Source organism: Parus major, chromosome 3 (genome assembly GCF_001522545.3).
Source record: "Parus major isolate Abel chromosome 3, Parus_major1.1, whole genome shotgun sequence".
Classification (NCBI taxonomy): Eukaryota; Metazoa; Chordata; class Aves; order Passeriformes; family Paridae; genus Parus; species Parus major.
The window spans coordinates 15,979,026-16,000,691 of record NC_031770.1 but is presented as its reverse complement, the minus strand read 5'-3'; the positions used below and the strand labels follow the sequence as shown (position 1 = coordinate 16,000,691).

The 21,666-nt window shown below is 36.9% G+C and overlaps 1 protein-coding gene across 12 annotated transcripts in view; it reads right to left on the bottom strand.

The window, feature by feature from the left end:
• CDC42BPA (CDC42 binding protein kinase alpha) overlaps window positions 1–21,666 on the bottom strand; it is a 181,254-nt gene that overhangs the window by 46,671 nt on the left and 112,917 nt on the right. For 10 of the 12 annotated variants that reach the window (XM_015620825.3, XM_015620820.3, XM_015620832.3 and 7 more), the window contains 6 exons: window positions 19,671–19,804; window positions 17,794–18,036; window positions 17,435–17,545; window positions 13,380–13,627; window positions 8,447–8,552; window positions 6,645–6,769 (listed from right to left, as the gene is read on the bottom strand). In XM_015620825.3, the coding sequence (XP_015476311.1) occupies window positions 6,645–6,769; window positions 8,447–8,552; window positions 13,380–13,627; window positions 17,435–17,545; window positions 17,794–18,036; window positions 19,671–19,804 (967 nt within the window). The remainder of the gene's footprint in view (window positions 1–6,644; window positions 6,770–8,446; window positions 8,553–13,379; window positions 13,628–17,434; window positions 17,546–17,793; window positions 18,037–19,670; window positions 19,805–21,666) is intronic. The other 2 variants (XM_015620827.3, XM_015620828.3) reach the window with 2 other exon arrangements.

Here is a 21,666-nt window from a genome sequence, read left to right as displayed (position 1 = left end):
AATACAAAAAGAGTCATAAAACATAAGGATAAAAACAACACAACAAAAGCCCAAACAGAAAACCACACAGAAGTGTGTTTTCACACTATCAGCTACGTGAAATTGAGACTGTGAGAAAGAAATCTTTCAACCTATTTTTAGGGAGCAAATTAAGACAAAATTGACAACCAATAATTAACAATTCAATTGTCCAGACAATACTGGAACTCGTGGTTAACTCTACTGTACCCATTGACTATGAGAACTAGGAGTTAAACAGTGATGTTACTTCAAGAAGTGCTAATTAAAAAGGGAGAGTCTACTTTAAATGTTATTAAACAGCCTAGGCCAGAAGAGGCTCTCTCATCCACCAAGCTTGTTTTCTATCCAGACGTGTTTTCTGGGTGAAAAGACAACAAGGAGGAGACATGCCTGTTTTTCAGATTCTTTGATCATCAGTTACAAAGAAAGAACAACAACTTTCTGTGATTAATCACAACAGAAGGCTCTTTCTTTACTTTGCCTCAGGTGTTAACATAGAAAAGAAAGTTGCTAAAAAAATTAACTCACTGAAACTAAGTAACTTTTGAAAACCCTAAAACAAACAAACAGAAAAATACCCCAACACCATCCCTCCCACCTCATTTCCTGACGTGTCTGGCTCTAAACATGTTCATTTTGCCCACAGAAGAGCAATCTAAGCTCTGCAACACCAGACCTTATGCAAGGTCCTGAGCTGCCTCAGAAAGGAGCAGGGTAATGCCACAGTCTGATCACAGTTAAGTCTACCAACTCCAAACACCGAAATGTTTAGGATGTGCTCTATGTACTGAACCTCAAATAGCTGTAAATAAAATATAGGAAAGTGGGAAAATACTTTTTCTAATTCATGAGAATTAACTTATCCTTGCCTCCCCATCTTTAAAAGTAACTCTAAACCTGAGTCTGTTGCTCTGGAGATGAGAGCTCTCCAGATGGTTGATTTTGTTTCGCAGTGACCTTCCAGCAGGAAGTGATTCCCCCTTCGTACCTGTAAGGCAATGTAAGTTTTTCTGGTTGATACTACGGGGTTCATAGGCAAACAGAACATTGCTAAAAATTTACCATTAATTATACAAGTTTCAAGACAGATTTATAGATAGTTGCCAGGAGGCAAGGAAGACAGGGAGCACATACTCTGAACTGTCACGGGCAAGGGAGGAACTGAAGAGCTTTCCAACAGTGGCCTCAGGGCAAGATCACACCCTGAAAGCCATGGGCTAAATATCTGCAGGTTGTGGTGACTTTTGGCTGTGCAGCTTAAGGTTTATTTAAGGAAGACAGACTACTGTAATACAGAGGACCCAAAAGCAAACTTAGCAACCATTTTCCACAAATCTCACACCCAACATGAAAACGCAAATGATTATTGGGCTTTCTCGTCTTTGTCTGCTGTTTATAATTTAGTTCAAGAGGTGGGGAGGAATCCAGGAAAACCCTGCACGTCATGACTATTATAGTCACTGAGAGTTTTTACACTAACGACTCACTGTTTTTCCCAAGGTACATCAGAACTCAATGGAAGCAGCATACCAACTTTTTTTTTTCATAACATGCTGGATGACACATTTTGACAACAGGGTAATCTGAGCCTACACAAACCACTTAGGCTGTAACAGTGAGCAAAAGATATAAAAAGTAGCTAAAGATGCTTTTTGGAGGTGGAGGGTGCATAATTAAATACACTGCAGAGGGAAAAAAAGCTTAAGCAGGAATAAAAAGAATGTGAGGCTCTCAAGGTGAGAGCAAGTTCTCCTGATGTATGAGGAGGAAAAGAGATCTAGGAATCTGCTTTTAATTTTCTCTATTTTTAATGACACATAAAATCTTTGCAGAAAAAAATGGGCCCAATTTCTATGTCCAACTTTATGATGCCACACAGATCCTTCACGATGGAAGGTGAGGAAACACTTCAGTTATTTGGTTTATGGTGAACAGAACCCTCAGGTTCCAAATGCTGAAAAGCTGCACATGCAAAAACCTCAGAGAGATGTTCCACAGACAAGCAGAAATCTAGAAAATGAAAATATAAAGTAAATATTTACAAATAACTGTACTGAGATCAAGGGTACTGCTCAAGCTGTGGAAGATGGCAAATTAAAGCAGTACAATCTGGAACTGAGGTGGTTTTGTTGTCCACTAGATGGCAAAATTCTCTCAATAATGACATGTTATTAAACATTATGTGGACCCAAGAGCTCTTGGCGCTTTTTTGTTACTGTTTTGCTGGGGTTGTTCCATTTGGTTGGCTTTAAAAATCTAAAATTGAACAAAAAAAGAGCAGGAGCGGCAAATTAACTCTTGCTAATGTTGCTCTCCTTGTCCTCATTTTGACAGAGAGCCCTGACAAGCACACCAAGGGACCTAAGAAAGTTCTTCAGGTTCCACCTAGTCACTTCTTTCTTTATTGAAAATTTGAGTTAACTGTTCTGTTTTCAATGTAATTGCCCTTCAAAGCTTAGTTCCTTAATGTAAAGAATCCAGAACAGCAATATGGTACAAATTCCTGTAAAATTAAATTTAACTTTTTGTTTGGAGACATCCAACATCATGACAACCTTCACATAACCACAGGCTGCTATCTGTATCGTGTTGTCAGGATGCTCAGGAAGTCAGACTGTGCCTTCCAGCTGGACCCAAAGGACTAAAGAATTTTGCTCAACAGAAGTGGTCAACAGCGGGGTCTTACACCAAGCTTTGTTTAACCTGATTTAAAAACCCCAAGGAAGTCTGAGAGTCATGACTCCTCTAGTCTCTCAATGCTTTTAAATTTCTGTTGTTAAACCAGTATGCTCAAAGTTTTCAACTTCATTTTTAATTTTTCCCCTGGTGTCTCCAATAAAATCTAGTTTTTAAAAATACTTCTCTAAAAATTTTTAACACTTCCTTTTGCTCCCAAGCCCTGAAATTTCACCCTGTCCTCCAGAATTTCTATTTTAGAGATAATTAACTTTTGACTATTCTTACCTCAAACACAGCACATCTCAGAATTTTACGTTTTGAGTTTCTTAACAGTTGAGCATGCATAGAATTTCTGCTGTATTTTGTTCACAATTTGTATGTGCTTTTTTTTCTGAGAATGAACAGATTTTAAAAGAACCAAAAAACCCCCTACCCAAATTTCAGTGCTTTTCCAGGTTTGACTTAGTTTGGAAGTGTTGGGAGGGGGTAGCTGGTACTTGTCTTTTGTTTTTTCTTTTGGTGGTGGTTTTGTGTTGGTGGTTTGTGTTTTCAGTGAACTTAATTAAGATAAAACCAACAATAGTACAAAAAAATCTAACTGATAAGGAAAAAAATGAACTAAATATTGTGGTAAACAACCACGACAGCTTCTGGGCAGCTGAACCTATGCTTAACATCCATTCTATAGGTAAAACAGGTAGGATTCAGCTCATCCACATAAACATACTCAACAACACAGAATTATCCATCTGACATGAGTTGTGCAGGCTTCCATTTCAACCTGTGGTAAGAAAAACAGACTTCTAGAGTACTAATCATGGGATTTATTGAGTTGTAGGACTTCTACAACTAGGTTAGATTAATCCCTCCCAAGTCAAGATTCTTGCCAAGTATGCTGGGAATCACCACCAAGATTTCCAGTGACCTCCTTTCTGCACAGCACAGAAATACGGTACCACAGCTATTTAAAATATTCCTTTTTAAAGTGACTGCATTAACCTCCAATGCAATTAATCTCTTTCCCATCTCCCAGAGGAAAATTTATAGCTGACTATAAAAGCCTCAATATTTCTTACTCTTGTCAAGGAATGATGAGTGATTTGGCTAATATAAACTCGTCAATATAATAACTCCATTAAGGCTGAATGATCCGTGAGGGTCTGCTGAGTCCACAATAGAATTTGCAGTGAAAGTTTGATTTGATTGTTTATATTAAAGTATTGCCTTGTTTATGGTGTCTTGAGATAACAACAGCAAGATTAAAAGGTTTTCATACATTATCCCTAAAGATGCAATAAAGCAGAGTAAGAAAGCAGGTGAAAGCTAAAGAGAATGTGGTAAGATGTCAGAATTACTCACAGGTTATAAAACCTGGGAGAAACAGAAATTTAAAAGGGCCCCTGGAATCATGAAGAAAGGGACAAATCTTAACTATCCAAAGTGTGAATTCAAAGTAATTTCTTGAGAGGCATCCTTTAGATGGCAAAGTTAAAAGAATTTAGGGACCTCTTGGGCTTGTGTTACTCCAAACAGGGCTAAAACAAGTGGCCTTGCTACAGGCCGCTGAGCAAACTGTTTACAAAACCAGTAACTAATTCCATCTACTGTCTCCTATCCTTCCTGGGTCATGACACAAAAATGCCACTTTTTAGGAGGTGGAAATAATGCACCCAAAATACACATTTCACTGTAATATTGTGTGAGAAATCTGTTAAATTTTCAAGAAGGAGCCCACAAATTCTCCCCTACTTTGGCATTGTCACACTGAAGATGTGGACAGGTACAGACTTCAATTGCATGCTCTTCTGAGTAAAACACAGGCTTGTGACTGATTAAATAAGACCAGTTTTCCTCAAAATTACTGTTTTTTTTATTTTAAAATATTTATCATTATAATAGATACTTAAACACTTCATATAGCACCCATGTTCCCCAGAGAAGAGCCTAGTTTGAGTATGCAGTGCTGAATTCTAAGAACAGCAAATGGACATGACCAGATTATCTGGGTAACACATGGAAAAATCTAAACATAAGGAAAAAATGTGACCTAAGATAAGGCCTCACATAGCTGAAAGAAATTTAACATAAGCAGAGAAAAGGATGGAGGGAAAATTGAGATGTGTTTAGTGATGAAAAACTGGAACCAAGCCAGACTTTTTAAATTCCCTTAATGTTTGCCCTCAGTACTTCTATTTTTCCCTTTACACATAATTCTTTAATTTTTAGTTCTGTACTATTTAGAAGATACTATAATATCATAAGGGACCAGTAAAATGGTGACTGTTATTCAGAACGTTCAGTCTTGCCTATTCCTGATCTTTTTTCACTAAGTATCTTCAGAGATAAAAAGAAACTCAAGCCCAAACTCTTTTATCCTTTACAGTGACATCCCTAACAGGAAAAATGTTTTATCATTTGCCTGAACCACATCAGTAATACATCTTAAAATATTAAACACTCTCATAAAAGGAGAAGGTACATTCTTAATGGCTGTTGGTACATTTTAACATTGTGTTGAGTGCAACAATCCACAATTAATTCTGGTTTGTCTTTTCCTACAACTGCCAAGTCATATAAGAGTTTTCATACATAAACCTGAAAAATTGTGTTTGATTACCTTGGTGCAATATGACAGATAAGCACTACCTTAAAGCAATAAGGAATGTGAAATTATAGACTTGTCTCACTTGTTACCTTGTTTTTTTGGTTTTTTTCCGAATAAACATTTCTAGTTGGCCAGAAATTAAAAGTTGCTTAAATTACCGGTTAAATATTATTTTTTTTAACTTTTGTGACTCAGGTTTGTCCACTACTATCACCATTATGAGAGACAAAATTTAAAAGGAACACACAGAAAGTGGACCCTTTAAATTTTTTAGCTTCTGCTTCACATACAATGCCTTGAGACAAATTTGACTTCATAACAAAGATCAGCATTACATACTTTTATGCCAAAAACATTGTTTAAAACACATTGGAAACCCAGAGGATGGCCCTTATGCCTTGTTATGTATTCGCATGGCACTCTTCAAAACCCAAAATTCTCTATATCTGGACAACAAAATTGAACTAACATTACAACAATACCAAAATAGGTTTCTCTAAAACAATGTTTCCCATTTTTGCCTGGACACAACAAATTAGATTTTTCACTAACACAAGATAGGAAAAACAGGGGGTGGGAATAATCAATCAGTAACAGAAAAATACTAGTATATCATGATGAAGTCTTCCTGGAAGTGGATGATCTGTAAAATAAAATGTCTGAATGCCAATTCATTTTGCAGATGTGAAACACTTCAATGGAGCATTAAAGGTAAGGAATGAAGAGGAAAAATAAGCATAGAAAAACTTAGAATGCGCAATCTTTTTCTCTTAATAGTTTCAACCTTTTTTCTTCCCTTTAATTTACTAGAATTGGACAGAAGACTAGAAAGATAACATCACTGTTTAGCAAAAGTACCATTACAAACATCACTTGACTGGCTTTGTGGTAGTCTCAAATACTCTCCTTGTAAAAAAAATCACATAAAAGTTGCACTGTATTTGTTTCATTCTGCCACATGCCAAGCAGATGAAGGAAATGAATGCCGAGACACAAACACTCAGCCACTACTTTTCCCAGGCTTGTTCCCTCTTGGAGGTGTTAGCTCAGCACATGATTCCTTTCAGCATTCTTCCACAGCCACAAGCCACACCCAATGGCCATGATTCTTCTGCACTTTGAAAAGCTCTATTTGGTGAGACACTTTCACTCTTAAAGAGGAGCACAATTTGCTGGATTTGTATATTATTAAAATCTCAGCCAAAACCCCAGCAAAATCCCAGACGGGTGTGAGGTTTCACCTCAGCACTTCAAGTGCAATGTGCAAAGACAAAAACTCAGCAGCAGCCCCACCACACACTGAGGGGTTTCTGTCATGCCATGAGAGCAGAGCACTCACCACTGGATGATCTCAGTGATCTGGGCCTCCCAGTGAGCCACGGACTCCTTCTTATCAGCCAGGTCTCTCATCTCTTCCTCCAGCTGCCGATTATTCATACTCAGCCTCTCAAACATGGTGGTGAGCTGAAGGAGAATTTAAACAACTCATTAAAAGTATAAACTGCTGTGATTCCATCACTGTGCAGACTCAAAACCACATGTTCCCCTCTCCCACACCTTGCATCTGCTTTAGAAATTGGTACTGGCCATCACAATGAACACCATGTAATGATAAAAGCCAGAATCTCTTCTTACATATAACATTAGCTGCACTGAAAATCCACTTTTAAGGACTTGAACAACATTTTTACTCTATCAGTTTAATGTGCTTTCTGAGAATTAGTCTCCAAATACCTCTAAAACTCCTAGAGGGTTTCTGCTTTGCCCCATATAGGCGTGGAATGTTCTGTATAGAAAAATCTACACTAGAAGAGCAAAGCAAAGGCATAAAAATTGTTATGGCTCAGATAAGACTGCTGAACCTCTCCCTTGTTTAGTAACCATGGAGAGAGAGAGACTGAACAGATACAAGCATGAGACAGTCCTGAGATTCTCCAGGTGTCTCACATTCCTTTATTTTTCATTTGACTGACTTGTAGACAGGGAAATTGAAATTAAATGCACATCTCTAAGTACATTATGTTATACCTAGCAATTAACCTCTCTCATTCAAATTGCTGCCATTCATAGAGGCACATTCTGCAAGACAAAAGCCACAGCTAACCCAAGCTGGTAATGGGAACTAAACCTTCATTATGTTAAGTAATTATTCAGAAAGTCAAATTGGAATCAGAGACCTGACAGACTTTATAGGAAGGACTGCTCAGGAGAATGAAATCTCAGGTGAAAGCTTCTTTTAGTAATGAAATATATTAACAATTCAAAATGATAAAAGAATGGCAAATTTAAAATCTGTTTTTCTTTTTACTCCAAATATGAATAACTCCACACCCTATTTATCATTTAAATGGGCTTATACTTTAAATATGCCTACTTATTATATGTCATTTGACAGGAGAAATACAAAGGTAATGGGTGAAGAGAAAGAAAGCAGAAAAACTATCAAAGTGGCTCTTTCTTATTTTTCTTGGACTAAGCCTACCTATAGGCATATATATTGTCTGTCTTATACAGGTATGAAAATACACTGTAATTTGAGCAAAGACATGCAAACATGCTTACTTTGAAGAACATTGTACTTTCATCATATTTTTAGAAAATCTAATGCATTACAAAAGGAATAGACAAGTTTAGCAAGACTTGGATAATGCACAATGAACTTGAGTAACCTGTCAAAATGAACAATAAAGAGACAATCCAAATGCACGAATCAGAATCATTTCTTGCTCAACACACTTCAGTTATATGCCTTATCATTTGTATTTTTTTAGTATCTCAAAGTAACACTTAATCTCAAAGGGTAGGAGGGGCCCTGGTATTTCAAACAATTGACATGTAAATGTACTCTAAGTAATCACATCATTAACTATGTATTTTCATATTTGGGTCATACAATGAAATAATCCTTTTTTTGTTGGCTTTCAGTGCTGTCTAGAATTAATCTCACCAAAATATAAAACCACCTAATTCCATTCCCTCACATAATATGCATATATATATATATATATATATATACACACATGCATTCTCAATTTCTGCTTTCAGTTAAGAGTTAGTAATAACCAATGCAGTTCCATATTGTCCAATTTGTACATAGAATACAATAGTTGTAAACTCAGGGCTCAACTAATCACCACTTACCTTATCAAGTTCATTTGTAAGTTTTTTGTTTTCCTCTGTCAGCAGAATCTTTTCTCGCTCATACTTTTGTTTGAACTCTGTTTCAAATTCCTCTCTTTCACTTTGGCTGAGAAATAAAGTGAAGCAGAATTAGAAAGTTTTCTATTCTAACCCACCCCATTATTCATTTAAACACAAAGAGATCAATGCACACACATGTTGAAGGGAAGTACTACACTGATAACAGCACAGCCTATTAAAATTAAGCAGTTTAATGTACCACCATCTTAGGACTGCAAGCCAGCCTGTTGAATTTTACACTTATTACAGAACCCATCAATACAAAATTAACAGAGCTCCACCAGGCCAATGTTTATCAACCCACTTATTCTTCAGATGCATCTTTTAAACAATGAGCAGCTGTAATCCTGCAGACCAAAGTATGTTTCGACATTGTAAAATGCTCAGGGCACATTCTCAGCTCACATGAACATTATTTTAACACACACATTTCTATAATTCCAAGTTTCACACTGAATGACAGGCAAAAAATGACCACATATGAAACCAGAGGATACAGAAGCTAACTTAGACCACCTGGGGCTGGGTCTCTGATGAGACAAGCTTATATAGGCTAGTCTTTGGGCAATTTAGAACAGCCCAGAAGTCATATCTGAACTGTTAATTCAGGTATCATATACTCACTATGAGCAAAAAGTGGATGGATGACTTACACATTCCTAATATCACCAGATTCTACAGCAAGTTTGGACCTTTCTTTCTGAGAAAGTCTCACAGTAGCTGTTTCCCCCAAACCTTCCCTTCTCCCATGGATGTCACTCAGTAAATGAGAACCCCTGTCTGATTCTGCTTAATATCAACTTTGATGTTGCACAATAAATGTGAGGACCTGAAAACAAATAAAGCTGCAGGCTCTCTGCCAAAAAACACATGGAATTTCCTTCAAGTGGTGCACAGCAATGTTTTAGATGTGTAACTCCCACCTTGTATCTACTGTTCTCAGATTCACAAGCCTTGCATCTTGTATCATCCTTTTACCAATTATTCAGGTCACTGGCACAAAGTTCATCAGTAGGTTGATAGAACTATACTATGAATGCCACAGATACAGAAAATAATCACTCAGCAAATACCACTGTCCAGTCTAAAAAGACCTGAAAAAGTGCCCAGCATTAAAGGTTAACTCTGTAAAAATAATATCCAGGGGAAACCTTGTCTTGAGCACAGAATTTTTTTTTCTAGATACTGATCAGAATTTCACACAATGCAAATATAAATTACATACTTGCCTCTTTTTCTGAGATTCAGAACTATTGCAGCTCTGCCTAACTGAGAGAACATCCTCCAAAGATGAGAAATGTCAGTGGTTACAGTGAACCCAGTTAAGAGCAATGCTGGTTTGAATTTCCTACTCTTAATTTGAAATTCATTTAGTGCTTCAACCACTCTTTGAAATCTAGTACAACATGTTAGACTCATGGTGAAAGTCTATGTTGCCAGGCGTCCTTTGAAACATAACACCTCATCCTAGTAAAGTTACATACTATCACACTGTTTAAATGCCAAGTTTGAAATTCACCACCACTCCTTTTCTATATCAACAGATTCCATGCATATGATGAAGAACGCAGGGAAAAGGCAGGAAGAGATTAAAGCATTGGCTGTCATAGGAATTAATAACAGGTTCTGCTTCTGTTTTCAAGGTGTAGATACAAAGCTAATTTTGGAGACAGAAGACCAAACTAACTTTTAATGAGTTTCTTTTATGCAGCTTCCAGGGGTTTGTTTAGGATTTTTTTTCTGTACTTGTCTTAAATTTACTCCTTTAATGCTTTAGGGCTCAAAGCAGCCATAAATGGCAGTGGATTAAGGACACTGGATTAGTGAAAGAGCCCAACATATTTGTAATTTTCTATATTTTACATTCTTAACTTGGCTGGTGATTGTCATTATCCCAGTAAGTCAGATTGCTACGGTATAATAGAGAAATGAAGATAAATTTGAAAAAGAGGAGAATGTGGATATAATCCATCACCTAAACAGCGACTCAGCAAACAACAGAAATGTGTCAGACTCCATAGGTGTACCTTGCACAGGCAGCAAGATCAAAATAATGCTTTTGCTTTGAAGCCTGAAAAACTCCTCTCCCATCAAACTTCTTCTCTCATCTAACATTTAGCTATGTGTCTCCTCCTCAACTTAAGAAAATATACATGACCCAGCTTTCTTTTTATCAGTAAAACTGCAGCAAACCACATGCAAGCAATGTGAAATACTGCTTTATGGTATCACTTTGTCACTCCAGCTCTTCATTGCATCTGTACAAAGTGGTCAAATATTTTATCTTACTGCTTTGAAATCAAGAAAAATAGATTTGAAACAAACACCAGTCCTCAAGCTTCTTTATATCACACAATTTAAAACCGGCAAACGCTGTTCTGTAACACTCTCTGCTTTATAAATCCATCATGAAATGATGGGCCTAAAAAAAATTTCTACAAGTGTGATTTATTTTACACAGTTTCTTGTATCTTCTTCTGAAATATTTCCTAATGACAATTCAAAGAAATGGAATCTCGTGCTACACGGATCACTGGCCTGATACTGTGTTCCTCTGCTTCCAACTTTAATAGCATGCAGTTTATGAGACTTCAGCAAAGCATAATCATTTTGCACAGGTAAGTAATCTCTCCCTTGAAGACTTATGCTTTTGAAATAGCAAAAGTTAGAAAGCTTAAAATTGAAGGAAACAAAAATATCTATTTAAAAAATGCAAAACAGAAACTACCAATGCGCAAGCTACACAAAAATCTACACAGAGATCTTGTCAAAGCTCTTACTGATCCTTGCTTAGAATAACCTATGTAATTCACTCATCTTACACAGTAATACAACCACATCCTCTTACCAAGATATTTTTTAATATGCACTGAAGATTATTTTTAGACTACTAAAATATTTTTGCCAAACTGTATAAGCACACTTCAACTCCACACCCACCCCAAGCCTATTGTTGAAATAATTCCACTTATTTCAGCACAAAGCCTCCAGGTGCTTCCTTTTCAGTGCTTACATTCAACACTTCTCTACTGGAAGACTCACAAAAAGCTTTTCATGCCAGACTACAATAGCTACAAAACCATTATGGACAGGCAGAAACAGAAAAATCTATGTTCTTTTAAGGAAAACTACCAAATATTGAATGGCAACAGCAATTCCTCCATTCCTTATGCTTAAGCTTCCCTTCTAAATTGGAGAAGTCAAACCATAGCATAACTGGAACAGTGAACTTGTGCCTTTCTGTAGAGTCCTAATGCTTGCATGAGATTTTGCAGATTTATTTAACAAAAGACAGGTAAGATTAGGCCTTCATCACCAATCATGTGTTTGGACAACTGACTTAGCATGATGCTGCAGCCCTTGCCATGAGGAGCCAAGCACTGGACACTGGTTATGTGACACACTTCTGCTCATGCTTTAAAATGCTCTCTTACACAACTCTCACACACTTGAAACACATGGTTATGACAGCACCCACTGTAGATTTGTACCCAGCTACTTTTTTATTTATAGAGAGAGACCAGACTGAAAGAGAGGTTATGAACTAGCTAGAATGGACATCTAGTTAGAATGCCTGCAGCTGCTACAACATTAGAATTGGGAAAGGAGTTGTTGATCTGGTCACTGCTTGGAGATACGATCCTTACAAACAGTTTAACTCTGCAGAAAGAGGCATTTGTGATTCTTCACTGAATATTCCTCCTGAGACACTGCTGGTCTCAAAGGAGTGTCAGACCATCACCTTTATATTTTACAAGGCAGAATGGCCTTTTGTGCATTTTTAAGTCAGTAAAGTCAGTAAGCCAGTAAGCAAAGACCATTTAATTGTGTAATGAAAACATGCTGTTGAGGCAAGTTTTACCTCTCCACCTAGAACAAAGCAGCAAACTCCTGTGCTGTTACTAGGTCCAACCTATGAATAGCTGCATGCTAGGAAGAAACAGTTCATTCACTGCATTCTAGGCTGTATGATCTATGTCCCCTGCTGAATACAATTACCAGACAAACAGCATTTCCACCTCTATTTGCATAAACTTTTTTGAAAAAATTGTATTTAATTTGCCACTTATGTTTAAAGGTCTTGCTAAGCTTAATTTGGCTAAGCTCTCAGCAGGAACTTCTCCATGGTTTCTCTCATCTCCCATCTTGCTACAGTGAAAAGACTCATCTATATTAGTGTCTGTGAAGAATTCTGAACTTTTTATGAACGAACATGAGCATGTTCAGTTTATAACTTATTCCCACTACTACACCATTCAACAGAAAAACTTGATTTTATTGATGAATGCCTCAAGGAACAAGCTCAAGGCCAGTTATAAACTCCACCATGCGGTAGAGAAAAAAGCAGGTCTGACAAATTACCATGTCAGAAGAGATAAAGCAGCTTACGCCCACAGTAGTCTGCTGACTGATGTTAACACTGGATGGAACTCAGCATGGATTAGCTTCAGATCACATTAAGTGACTGTTCCTGTGCTGGCAGAAATGTAAACAATACTTGATCTCTAACACATTAGTTTTGCATCAAAAGATGAAAACACCAAATAAAAGAAAAATGTCAGAAAACTGTTTTAAAGTGCAACGTAAGTTTCAGAGGTCAGCTTACCTCAAGCTGCAAGTTTGTAACTCAAGTTACATACCTTGGAATGGTCACCCAGTAAAACAGTTCTGGTGCAAAATTAACTGTTTCAGTACAAGCACGTGGAGTTTTTTGTTCTGATCTGTTTCTAATGGTGACTGTTTTCAACCCTGGTATCAGCTCAAGCCAAAATGCAACAGTCTGCATTACACTTAAGGAAGTGACGGTGTGCTTGGAACAATACTAGGAGACTTCAAAGAGCTTAAAAAAAGGTAAATTTCATACAGTACTCACTTTTCTCTTCTGGTTTTCTCTAACTTGTCTTTCAAAACCATGATCTCCTTCTTGAGGGCAAGCTGCTGGCTCTCTGCATCCCGCAGTTCTTTCTTCAGACTTTTTATTTCATTTGCATGCATCATTTCACGTTTAGATAGCTCCTCTTCATAGAAAACACTCTTCTTTTCCAGGTCTGCCTTTAATTTAGTGATCTCTTGCTGGTGTTCTATACTGCTTACCCCAGGTGAGCGACCAACCTGTTTTTGCTAAAATAAACAGCCTCAAATTAACACTCAAGAATGCTGAAAATGTTGCTTAATAACAACTCAATATTCCAAAGTCTTTGTTTAGAAATACCCGTTAGAGCCTTGAGTTAAACAAATCTATCTCTTTTTTTTCAAAATTTGTTAAGAGCATAAATCTGAATGACACTATTATTTTGTTATTTAAGCACAGTAGTAGTTTTGAAGCCATTGAAAATTTGGTCATCACTTTAAATGCCTCTGGTCACATTCTGACTCTCCTTAAATACAGTCATAAAGCAACCACAGAATTAAAGACTTTGATGCTTCCACTCACACAGCTGACAGCAACAAGTTCAAGTGACTTTCAGAAATGCAGAATAAGGACTAGAATATACAGTTAATATATTCTGAAGGACAAATAATTTCTGGAAAAGCTATACTAAGATAAGCAGAGGCTTAACTGAAGGCTAAAGTCTAGCTACAGAAACACTGTATGGATTGTGTGAGTCAGGAGGGAAACCTGACCTATTTTACTTAAACTGACCATTTATAGCATAGTGGATTAATAGGAAAAACAAGCTTTAAACAATAAGAGTAATTACTTCACTTTTCGCAGTTTCATAGCTCTCTTAGTGAGGTCTTCTGGCATTTCAATAGTCTTTACACACTGCTTCAGGATACATACACATTTGCACCAAATGCTGCACTCACTAAACTCAATGTCCTGCCATAACATAGAGGAGGAGCAAGATCAGGTTCAAAATGAGATAGTGGCATGACATGCACTGAAATCCAAGTATGGAAATAACTTTTTAATGTCAACATATGGACAATTGGGTTTGGAATTTCTTCTGGTTTTTAAAATATGTAATTAAAGGTATTCTAAGGAAAGGAAATCCATACAAACATTGTATTGAGAAAGTGCAGGTAACTGGAAAACCCATTTTGTTATGGTGACTGTGTCACACCTTCCAAAGGATTGAAGGTATTTTGTTAATTACAACTCCAATCTTACCATGAGATGTTAAAAACCTCTCAGTCACCCTTAATTTGGCATGGCTTTGGGTAATTTTCTTTTGCTGATGTATGAAGAGGCTTTAAGAGCTAAATGTCATTGTAGAACATTCCAATGAGCTGAATTTGTACCATGACAAATTCTCTGAGAAAGCTGGGCCTTGCTGTTTGTGTCAGCAAAAAACTGCAAAACCCCCTACATGTATGAGCCAGAGATGTGCTGCTACTGCACTGTTTTCTCTAACTCATCAAAACAACCATCTGTTTTGATCTAAGAGTAAAATCCTGCCCTTAGGATGCAGAATGATAAAACTGGAGAAGAAAGATGCCATCCTAACAGGAGATGTTTTGGAGAAAGATTTTTTTTAAAAAAGCAAGCATAGGAATTTTCTTTCATGCACAGGCACTTAACTATGGAACTTGTTTGTTACTACCCAACATCCTGAATTGTTCACGCATACAGGGTCATGGAGCACAGATAAAGTTCAGGCTTTGCAACATCCTCTATCAGGTACATAAAATGTTTTAGTGGAATTTTTCACCACAATGAAAAGATACTATTGCAACCACAAGAGAGATGGTGCAGTAGGAAGAGAAAGCCAAATGGTACTGAACAATGGCTTAGAGAACTAGAGAGATATAGTAAACAGAGAATACATTTTTAATTGATGTAAGCACATATTCCATATAGATGTTTTCATACATGCCTATTTCAAATGGACAAATGGTGCAACTGAGACATAATGCATCTCCTGGCACACTGACAGCTGCTGTTTAATGCACCCCTCTTGGCTAACAGGGCACGCTGCTGACTAACACTGAGTCTGATTTTATTGAAAATCTGAGTACACGACATCCACAGGACCCCTCTGTCCAAACACTTCACTGACAAGTGTGCAGAGCTCCAGCAGGTCAGTGCTGCAGCACTTGGCTGGACAGAAGGCACACTGCTTTCTTCCCAACAGGCCCTGCTTCATCCATGACTCTCTGACCTTATCCTTTACCACAGCCTTTACTCCTTTCCTGCGGAAGCTGCACCCAGTCCTCTGCACCTCCCCAGATGATCTGAAGGAGAGTCACAGGGACACAGTGGGCTGCCCATAATAAGGGGGTTCACATCTTGGCCAGCAGCTCTCTTCTCATTTAAGTTCCTTCAGAACTCCCTCAGGTGACTTCACATCTGACTCACCTGCCAGCTGTCCTGCTTCCTGCAATCATCCCAGACACATCCAACTCATCTGCTCAGCCTGCTGCAAAGAACACACTGTGTGGCAAACTCCCCTCCTTCAGCAGTCAAGTCTGACACACTGAGGACTTGTGGAGCATTTTTTGCCACATCTCTATTAGCTCAGAGATTGCCTTTTTCATCTCCAAGCAGCCCCATGAGTTTCCTGTGGCTTTCTACTTCGGATTTAAAGAATTCTCCACAATCATTCTGGGCATCCTCTGCAAAATGCTTCCTAAATTCTCTTTATTTAGCTCTCAACATGCTGTTTACACTTAACCTTCCATCTTTTATGGTCCTTCCTATTCTTCTCATTAGGAGAAACCTTCCTTTCTTCTTTAAATATTTACTTTTGTGTAGGAGAGCTCCCTGAATTTAACTAAGGAGCCATGGAGAGCTTTTACTGAATGGAAAGCACAGTATCACAACAACCACACGTGATCCAAAGTGTGCTTACTGAATTGTAAAATACTACCAAGAAAGCTAAAATCCCCTTTTCCTCTTCTGACAAACTTGCCCTGCTGTTATAAATCAGTGTATCATTTATTTTCAACAGATCTCCCATAAATTCTTCTCGCCTTTTAAACTGTCATACAAACTCTTTGCTGATGGGGAAGATTCATGGAATCAGAAGAAACACATGTTAATTTTCAGATAACAATCTGAATTCACAGCAGTAGAAACTTTATTAATCCGAACTTCATGTTGAATGGATTTCCTTATTTTCTTTTAGCAAAGGAAGGCCAAACAGAAGAATGTTTTTGAAAAACCACCAAGTTTTCTGTGCTGTAACTTAATGTTGATAAATGTCCCAGAGAGTTCTAATGAAAAAAGACTTGGTTGTTCATTTAAATCAAGACCAGATTAGGACTAATCTCACATTTTGTCCAAAAAGTTTAGAATTACCCTACTGCATGGTACATTTGAAACAGGATTTTGCTGTAAATGAACATTTAAAAGTTTCTATTCAATTTTTGAAAAAGCTTAACTTCTCTAGAGCACTGCATAAAAAACTAAATCACAGAATAAAATAACAGTTAACATTCTTGGCTGCCTTAAATTTCTTCTTTTAAAATCACATGCACATGTGAGCAATCTCATCAAGATAAACAAAGCCTTCATGCTCAATGCTGTTCTTGGGCAAAAATGCCTCATCTTCTGGCTGAGAGGCAGAATGTGCTAAAACTGCTCCTTTATGCGTACATCAGTTGACATCTATTGTGCAGGAAACACGAGGAACAACACAGCAGACAGAACACCTATACAGAAAACTGCCTAGACTGCAGGTTTATCTTCAAACATTCAACCATCCTATGCTAAGGAAGAAAAAAAAAGCTTTTAACAGGTGAAGTTAAACAAGGTATTAATGGAAACAATGCATAAGACATGGTTGGTTATTAAGAAATAGCACATCAGGCAAACGTTCATTTTTCTGGGCAATAATGCAATGCATGCCTGTGTTAACATTCAGCACCAACTGAAGTGACAGACTGACAAAACCCTTTTGTCCTACATCTGAAAGCAATCAAACAGATCCAAGTCCTAGTTGACTAGTAAGTTTGCAGGTGTTAATATCAAAACAGACTAACCTTTAGCCCTTCTACTTCACTTTCCAACTGTTTAGAGTACTGTTCACTCCTCTCTCGCAATTTCCTGTCTTTGGATGCCTCAGCAGCTGCAGCTTCAGCTTGGACTTCCAGCTACAAAAGTACATACGTTTTTAATAGATAGGATTCTGTATTTTTTTTTTTTCCAAAATCTATTGATGGTTTTCAATAAGAGAGAAATCTCCAGCACCAAACAGAACACTTCAAAGTCTTAGAAAACAAAATTGGTACTGTTTGAAACAACAGACAAAAGGTTAAAGATTTACACATTTAAAAATATACTCAGAAAACCTTACATATAACTTATTTCATAGAGTCTAAACAGTCTTCTCACCACTTACTTCTTTTTTAAGTCTCTCTGTTCTGCGTAACTCTTGCCTTAAACTTTCTACTTTTTGCATCACCACTTCCATTTCTTCCTCCTTATCTCGGAGCTGGCGGGCAAGCTTTTGTTTTTGAGAGTGCAAGTCTGTCAGCCGCTCGTTCATCTCTGAGAATTCCTGCATTGCCAATTTCCGCTGGCTGTGTGCATCTTTCAGCTCTTTGGCTTGGGATTTTAATCTGTCACTAGACTCTGCCAGTTCCTACAGTTTGAAAAAAGAATTAAGTAATAAACCTAGAAAGCTACAAGGCCAATTTTATCTTTGGATGTGCATCTAACAGCTTCTCCAGAGCGAATAGAAACTACATATTCTTTTTTAATTCATGAATGCATCTACAATACAGATTGTATGCCTCTAAAAATAAGGAAAGAGGCCTGCTTTACACTACTAGTTAGTAAAACTCCATAAATGCAAACCAAGCAGGAATCTACTCCATTATTACAGGTAAACACAATGGTTTTCAAGCACTTGCATTACAATATAAAAATACCTTGCTTTCTTAATGCAAAAATGTCATTAGGATTGTTTTTTAAAAGTTATTTAAATAAATTACAAGAATCTCAAGTGCTAAATGATTAAAATTTAATGGAAAACTCTGCTTTACAAAAATTTTTACTCAAGAAGCTTTTGAAAACTGGTCTGCAATGGCAAATATGATTTCCATACACTGTATCTTCATATCAAATACCAGAGAAAGTTTCAGGCAATGAAACACTGCAGTGAATAAAAGCAATATATGGTAACTATTTTTTTCAAAGAACCAGCATGAAATAACACTGCTAGTGCAGAGATAACTCCACACCACAATACCTTCACAAAGCTTGCTGTGCCCTAGATTTGTGCCACCACACTACCAATTAGGGACCACAACAGTTTAAATAGTTCAATAATGTTCAATCAAAACAGAGCAGAAAAAACAAGAAAGGAAAAGCAAATTTCAGGATAACAAAAAGACCAACAGGAAGATTTAATATTTGGCAGTGCTGACATCCATGTAATTCTAAAAATGTTTCTAAGGTTCTTAAAAAAAGAGGTCCTAATTGCTATGAGTTGGTTTAGAAAAGAGATGGTCTTTCTGGGACAAACTGGCAGCTTTCAAAATTTTAAGAGCCTTAAGGGTCAGAACAAAGAGTCTTAAACATGGCTGGCACATCAATTTTAGTGTGGACTCTAAAATACCAGGCCAATATAATCACGATGAAAAACAGGTTATATGTATTTCACACCTGATTGCAGGTTGATTTAATAATGAATACAAAAAGGCGCCATGAAAGGCAGTATGTTATAAATAAGAAAACGAAGGATCAGGGAGATAGAGAAGAAGAAATAAAACCCAGTATTCTTTAACTGTAGTTGTTTCAAATTACTTTTCAATCTTCATACTTGGGCAATTTTTCACATCTCCTTTCTGGAAACACTTCTGTGACACAGCCTTAATACCATATTCCTCACATTTTTTCACTGTTAAATGTCTCACCCATACTTCAGATCAAATTGTCTGGAATAGTTCTTCTCTACTCTGTCTTCTAACCCCTATCATTATCACCTAAATGTGAAGCTATAAAACCTTTTTTGCAGCCACCATGCAATTTGGATTATGGAGTTGTTCACTATCTGGAAGCAATCACTTAGGGACCACCCAGCAGTGATACACACAACGTGTTAAATAACGTCCTTTTCTTCAACAAAAAAAAAGGCAGAAAGCTAAGTAGGTCATGCTACACACTTGTTATCTGCTCATTAGTTTTACACTTGAAAGTTATTACAAGCAAAATGAACAAAAATAAAACAGTCTTGAGGGTTTAGAAGAACAGTTGCTGACAAAACGATTTTACCTTATTAAGATCTTCTCTCTCTTGCTTCAGCGTTCTGACTTGCTTCTCAAAAGCTTTTATTTGTCTGGAGGCATCATCCAATTCCCGCCTTGCAGTGCTGGCCTCCTCCAGTTGCTGTTCTAGCTGACCAGATTCTAGAAAAAGCAGAACTCTAAATAGTCTAAGGGAGAAATCGTAATCTCAAAATACCATAGCCTAGCTGCTTGAAGCACCTTCAATATTTTTTCTGGTTTCCATTTAATCACAGAATAAGGCAATTCTTATCTGGTTTAGAATAGGGAACAGGTTCTTTCAGCTGCCATTATCTGCTTTTAAGGGAACAGGATGAAAGGTCACAGCTTGCTGGAATACAATACAAAAATGCTAACAACTTGTCTTCTCACATTATAACAGCCATGCTCTATACATAATTCTGTAATGTATGCTTTAACATGACTTACACATTTGACTTTTATGTGCTGTGATGTAATATATAATACACCTTTTATTACACTGTAATTATAAACAGTCTCCCTCCTCCTCCATATTCCCCCCCAAAAGAAACAGTAAAAATAATGGGTCACTCAAGAGCTGGCAAGTGTTCTCCTGTCAATACTCTTAAAATTATCTTCAGCTGATTTTACTTATTTCTAGTGTGAAAACCACTTGTTTTTATGTGATCTACTTTATTACTACTATAAATAAAGGAGAACTATTGCAGCCAGTTTCTTACCAAGTTAGTTATATAGAGACAGCATATTTCTATGGCACAGTTAAATAAATATCCTGAAATTCTACAAGAAAAGCTGAAATTCATAAAATATGGCAACTGAAATTTTCTAGCTAGTGAGTGGAGATTTTTTTTTGCCTCATAGTCTTTACTTAAAAACAAGACTTTAAAGCAAGATATACAGGGAGTCAAGTTAATTCCAGGTTCTATGAAATCACTGGACACATTGTCTTTTATTTCAGTTGTGGGCAGGTCTTCATACCACTTTTATTTACCCAAAGAACAGGAACCCATCTACACTCTTAATAATAGCCTTTAATTACATTTTCATAAATGTAAGCCTAAGAGACTGGCTCTTGGAGAAAACAAATATAAAAACACATACATTTTTAAGAGGGTTAATTTCTGAAACGCAAGAATTTTATAAGCAAATTAATACCATTAGCTTATACCCAGAAAAATATTCACTACTGTTTTAATTCACTGACTCTTGTTTAAAATTTAAAAGAATGCACTTAAATAAGAGCTGCAGCTCAAAGCCAGAAATTATTAACTGCCTTCCTTATGTAGTCTACTCTGAAGTCACCAGTGAAAAGAAAGCTTATATATGGCTCTGCTGAGCCAAGATAAATCTCTCTTCTGTGCATGAACTACTTTGTTCCATGGCTCTGTTTTCTTCTTGCATTGCTGCCCTTTACATATTTGGCAATATTAAAGATTCCTCAAAGTTTTCTCCTATGTAACTTAGCAAAAAAAATTTATAACTTTGACCTCAAAAATTGAAAGCATATGCTAGCTTGTCATTTCCTGGAAAACCAGATAGACAAGAAAAATGCATTTCTCTAAGCCTTCCCAGTGACACTCCTGAATCTGACACAATTTTGAGTTCATTTTTTATTACCTTTTAAAGCAGGTGTTTACTCTTACAGCTTCAGAAAAGGCAGTAAAACAGGTTGAAGAATGTAACAAAAAGCTAGGTGTGGCATATGTGTTGTAAATGGTAATTTTCCATTTAATTACCCTAGTTTTAACTAACATTTTGGATAATATACACAAACAATCACTGTAATATATTATTACATTACCTTTAGTTGCCCATGAGATGAGCCCAAATCATAAAAAGTTCAGCTCTGCACCTGAACTGAACCTTCTTAAAGTTCATCAGATTTAGTAGGAAAATTCTTCTTTTAAAGGCTATCCAGAAAACCTGGAACTAGCTCCCCTAACTTTGGAAGCATTCAGATGTGGCCATCACTTGGTTTGTTTCTGTATTCTGTCATTAATATA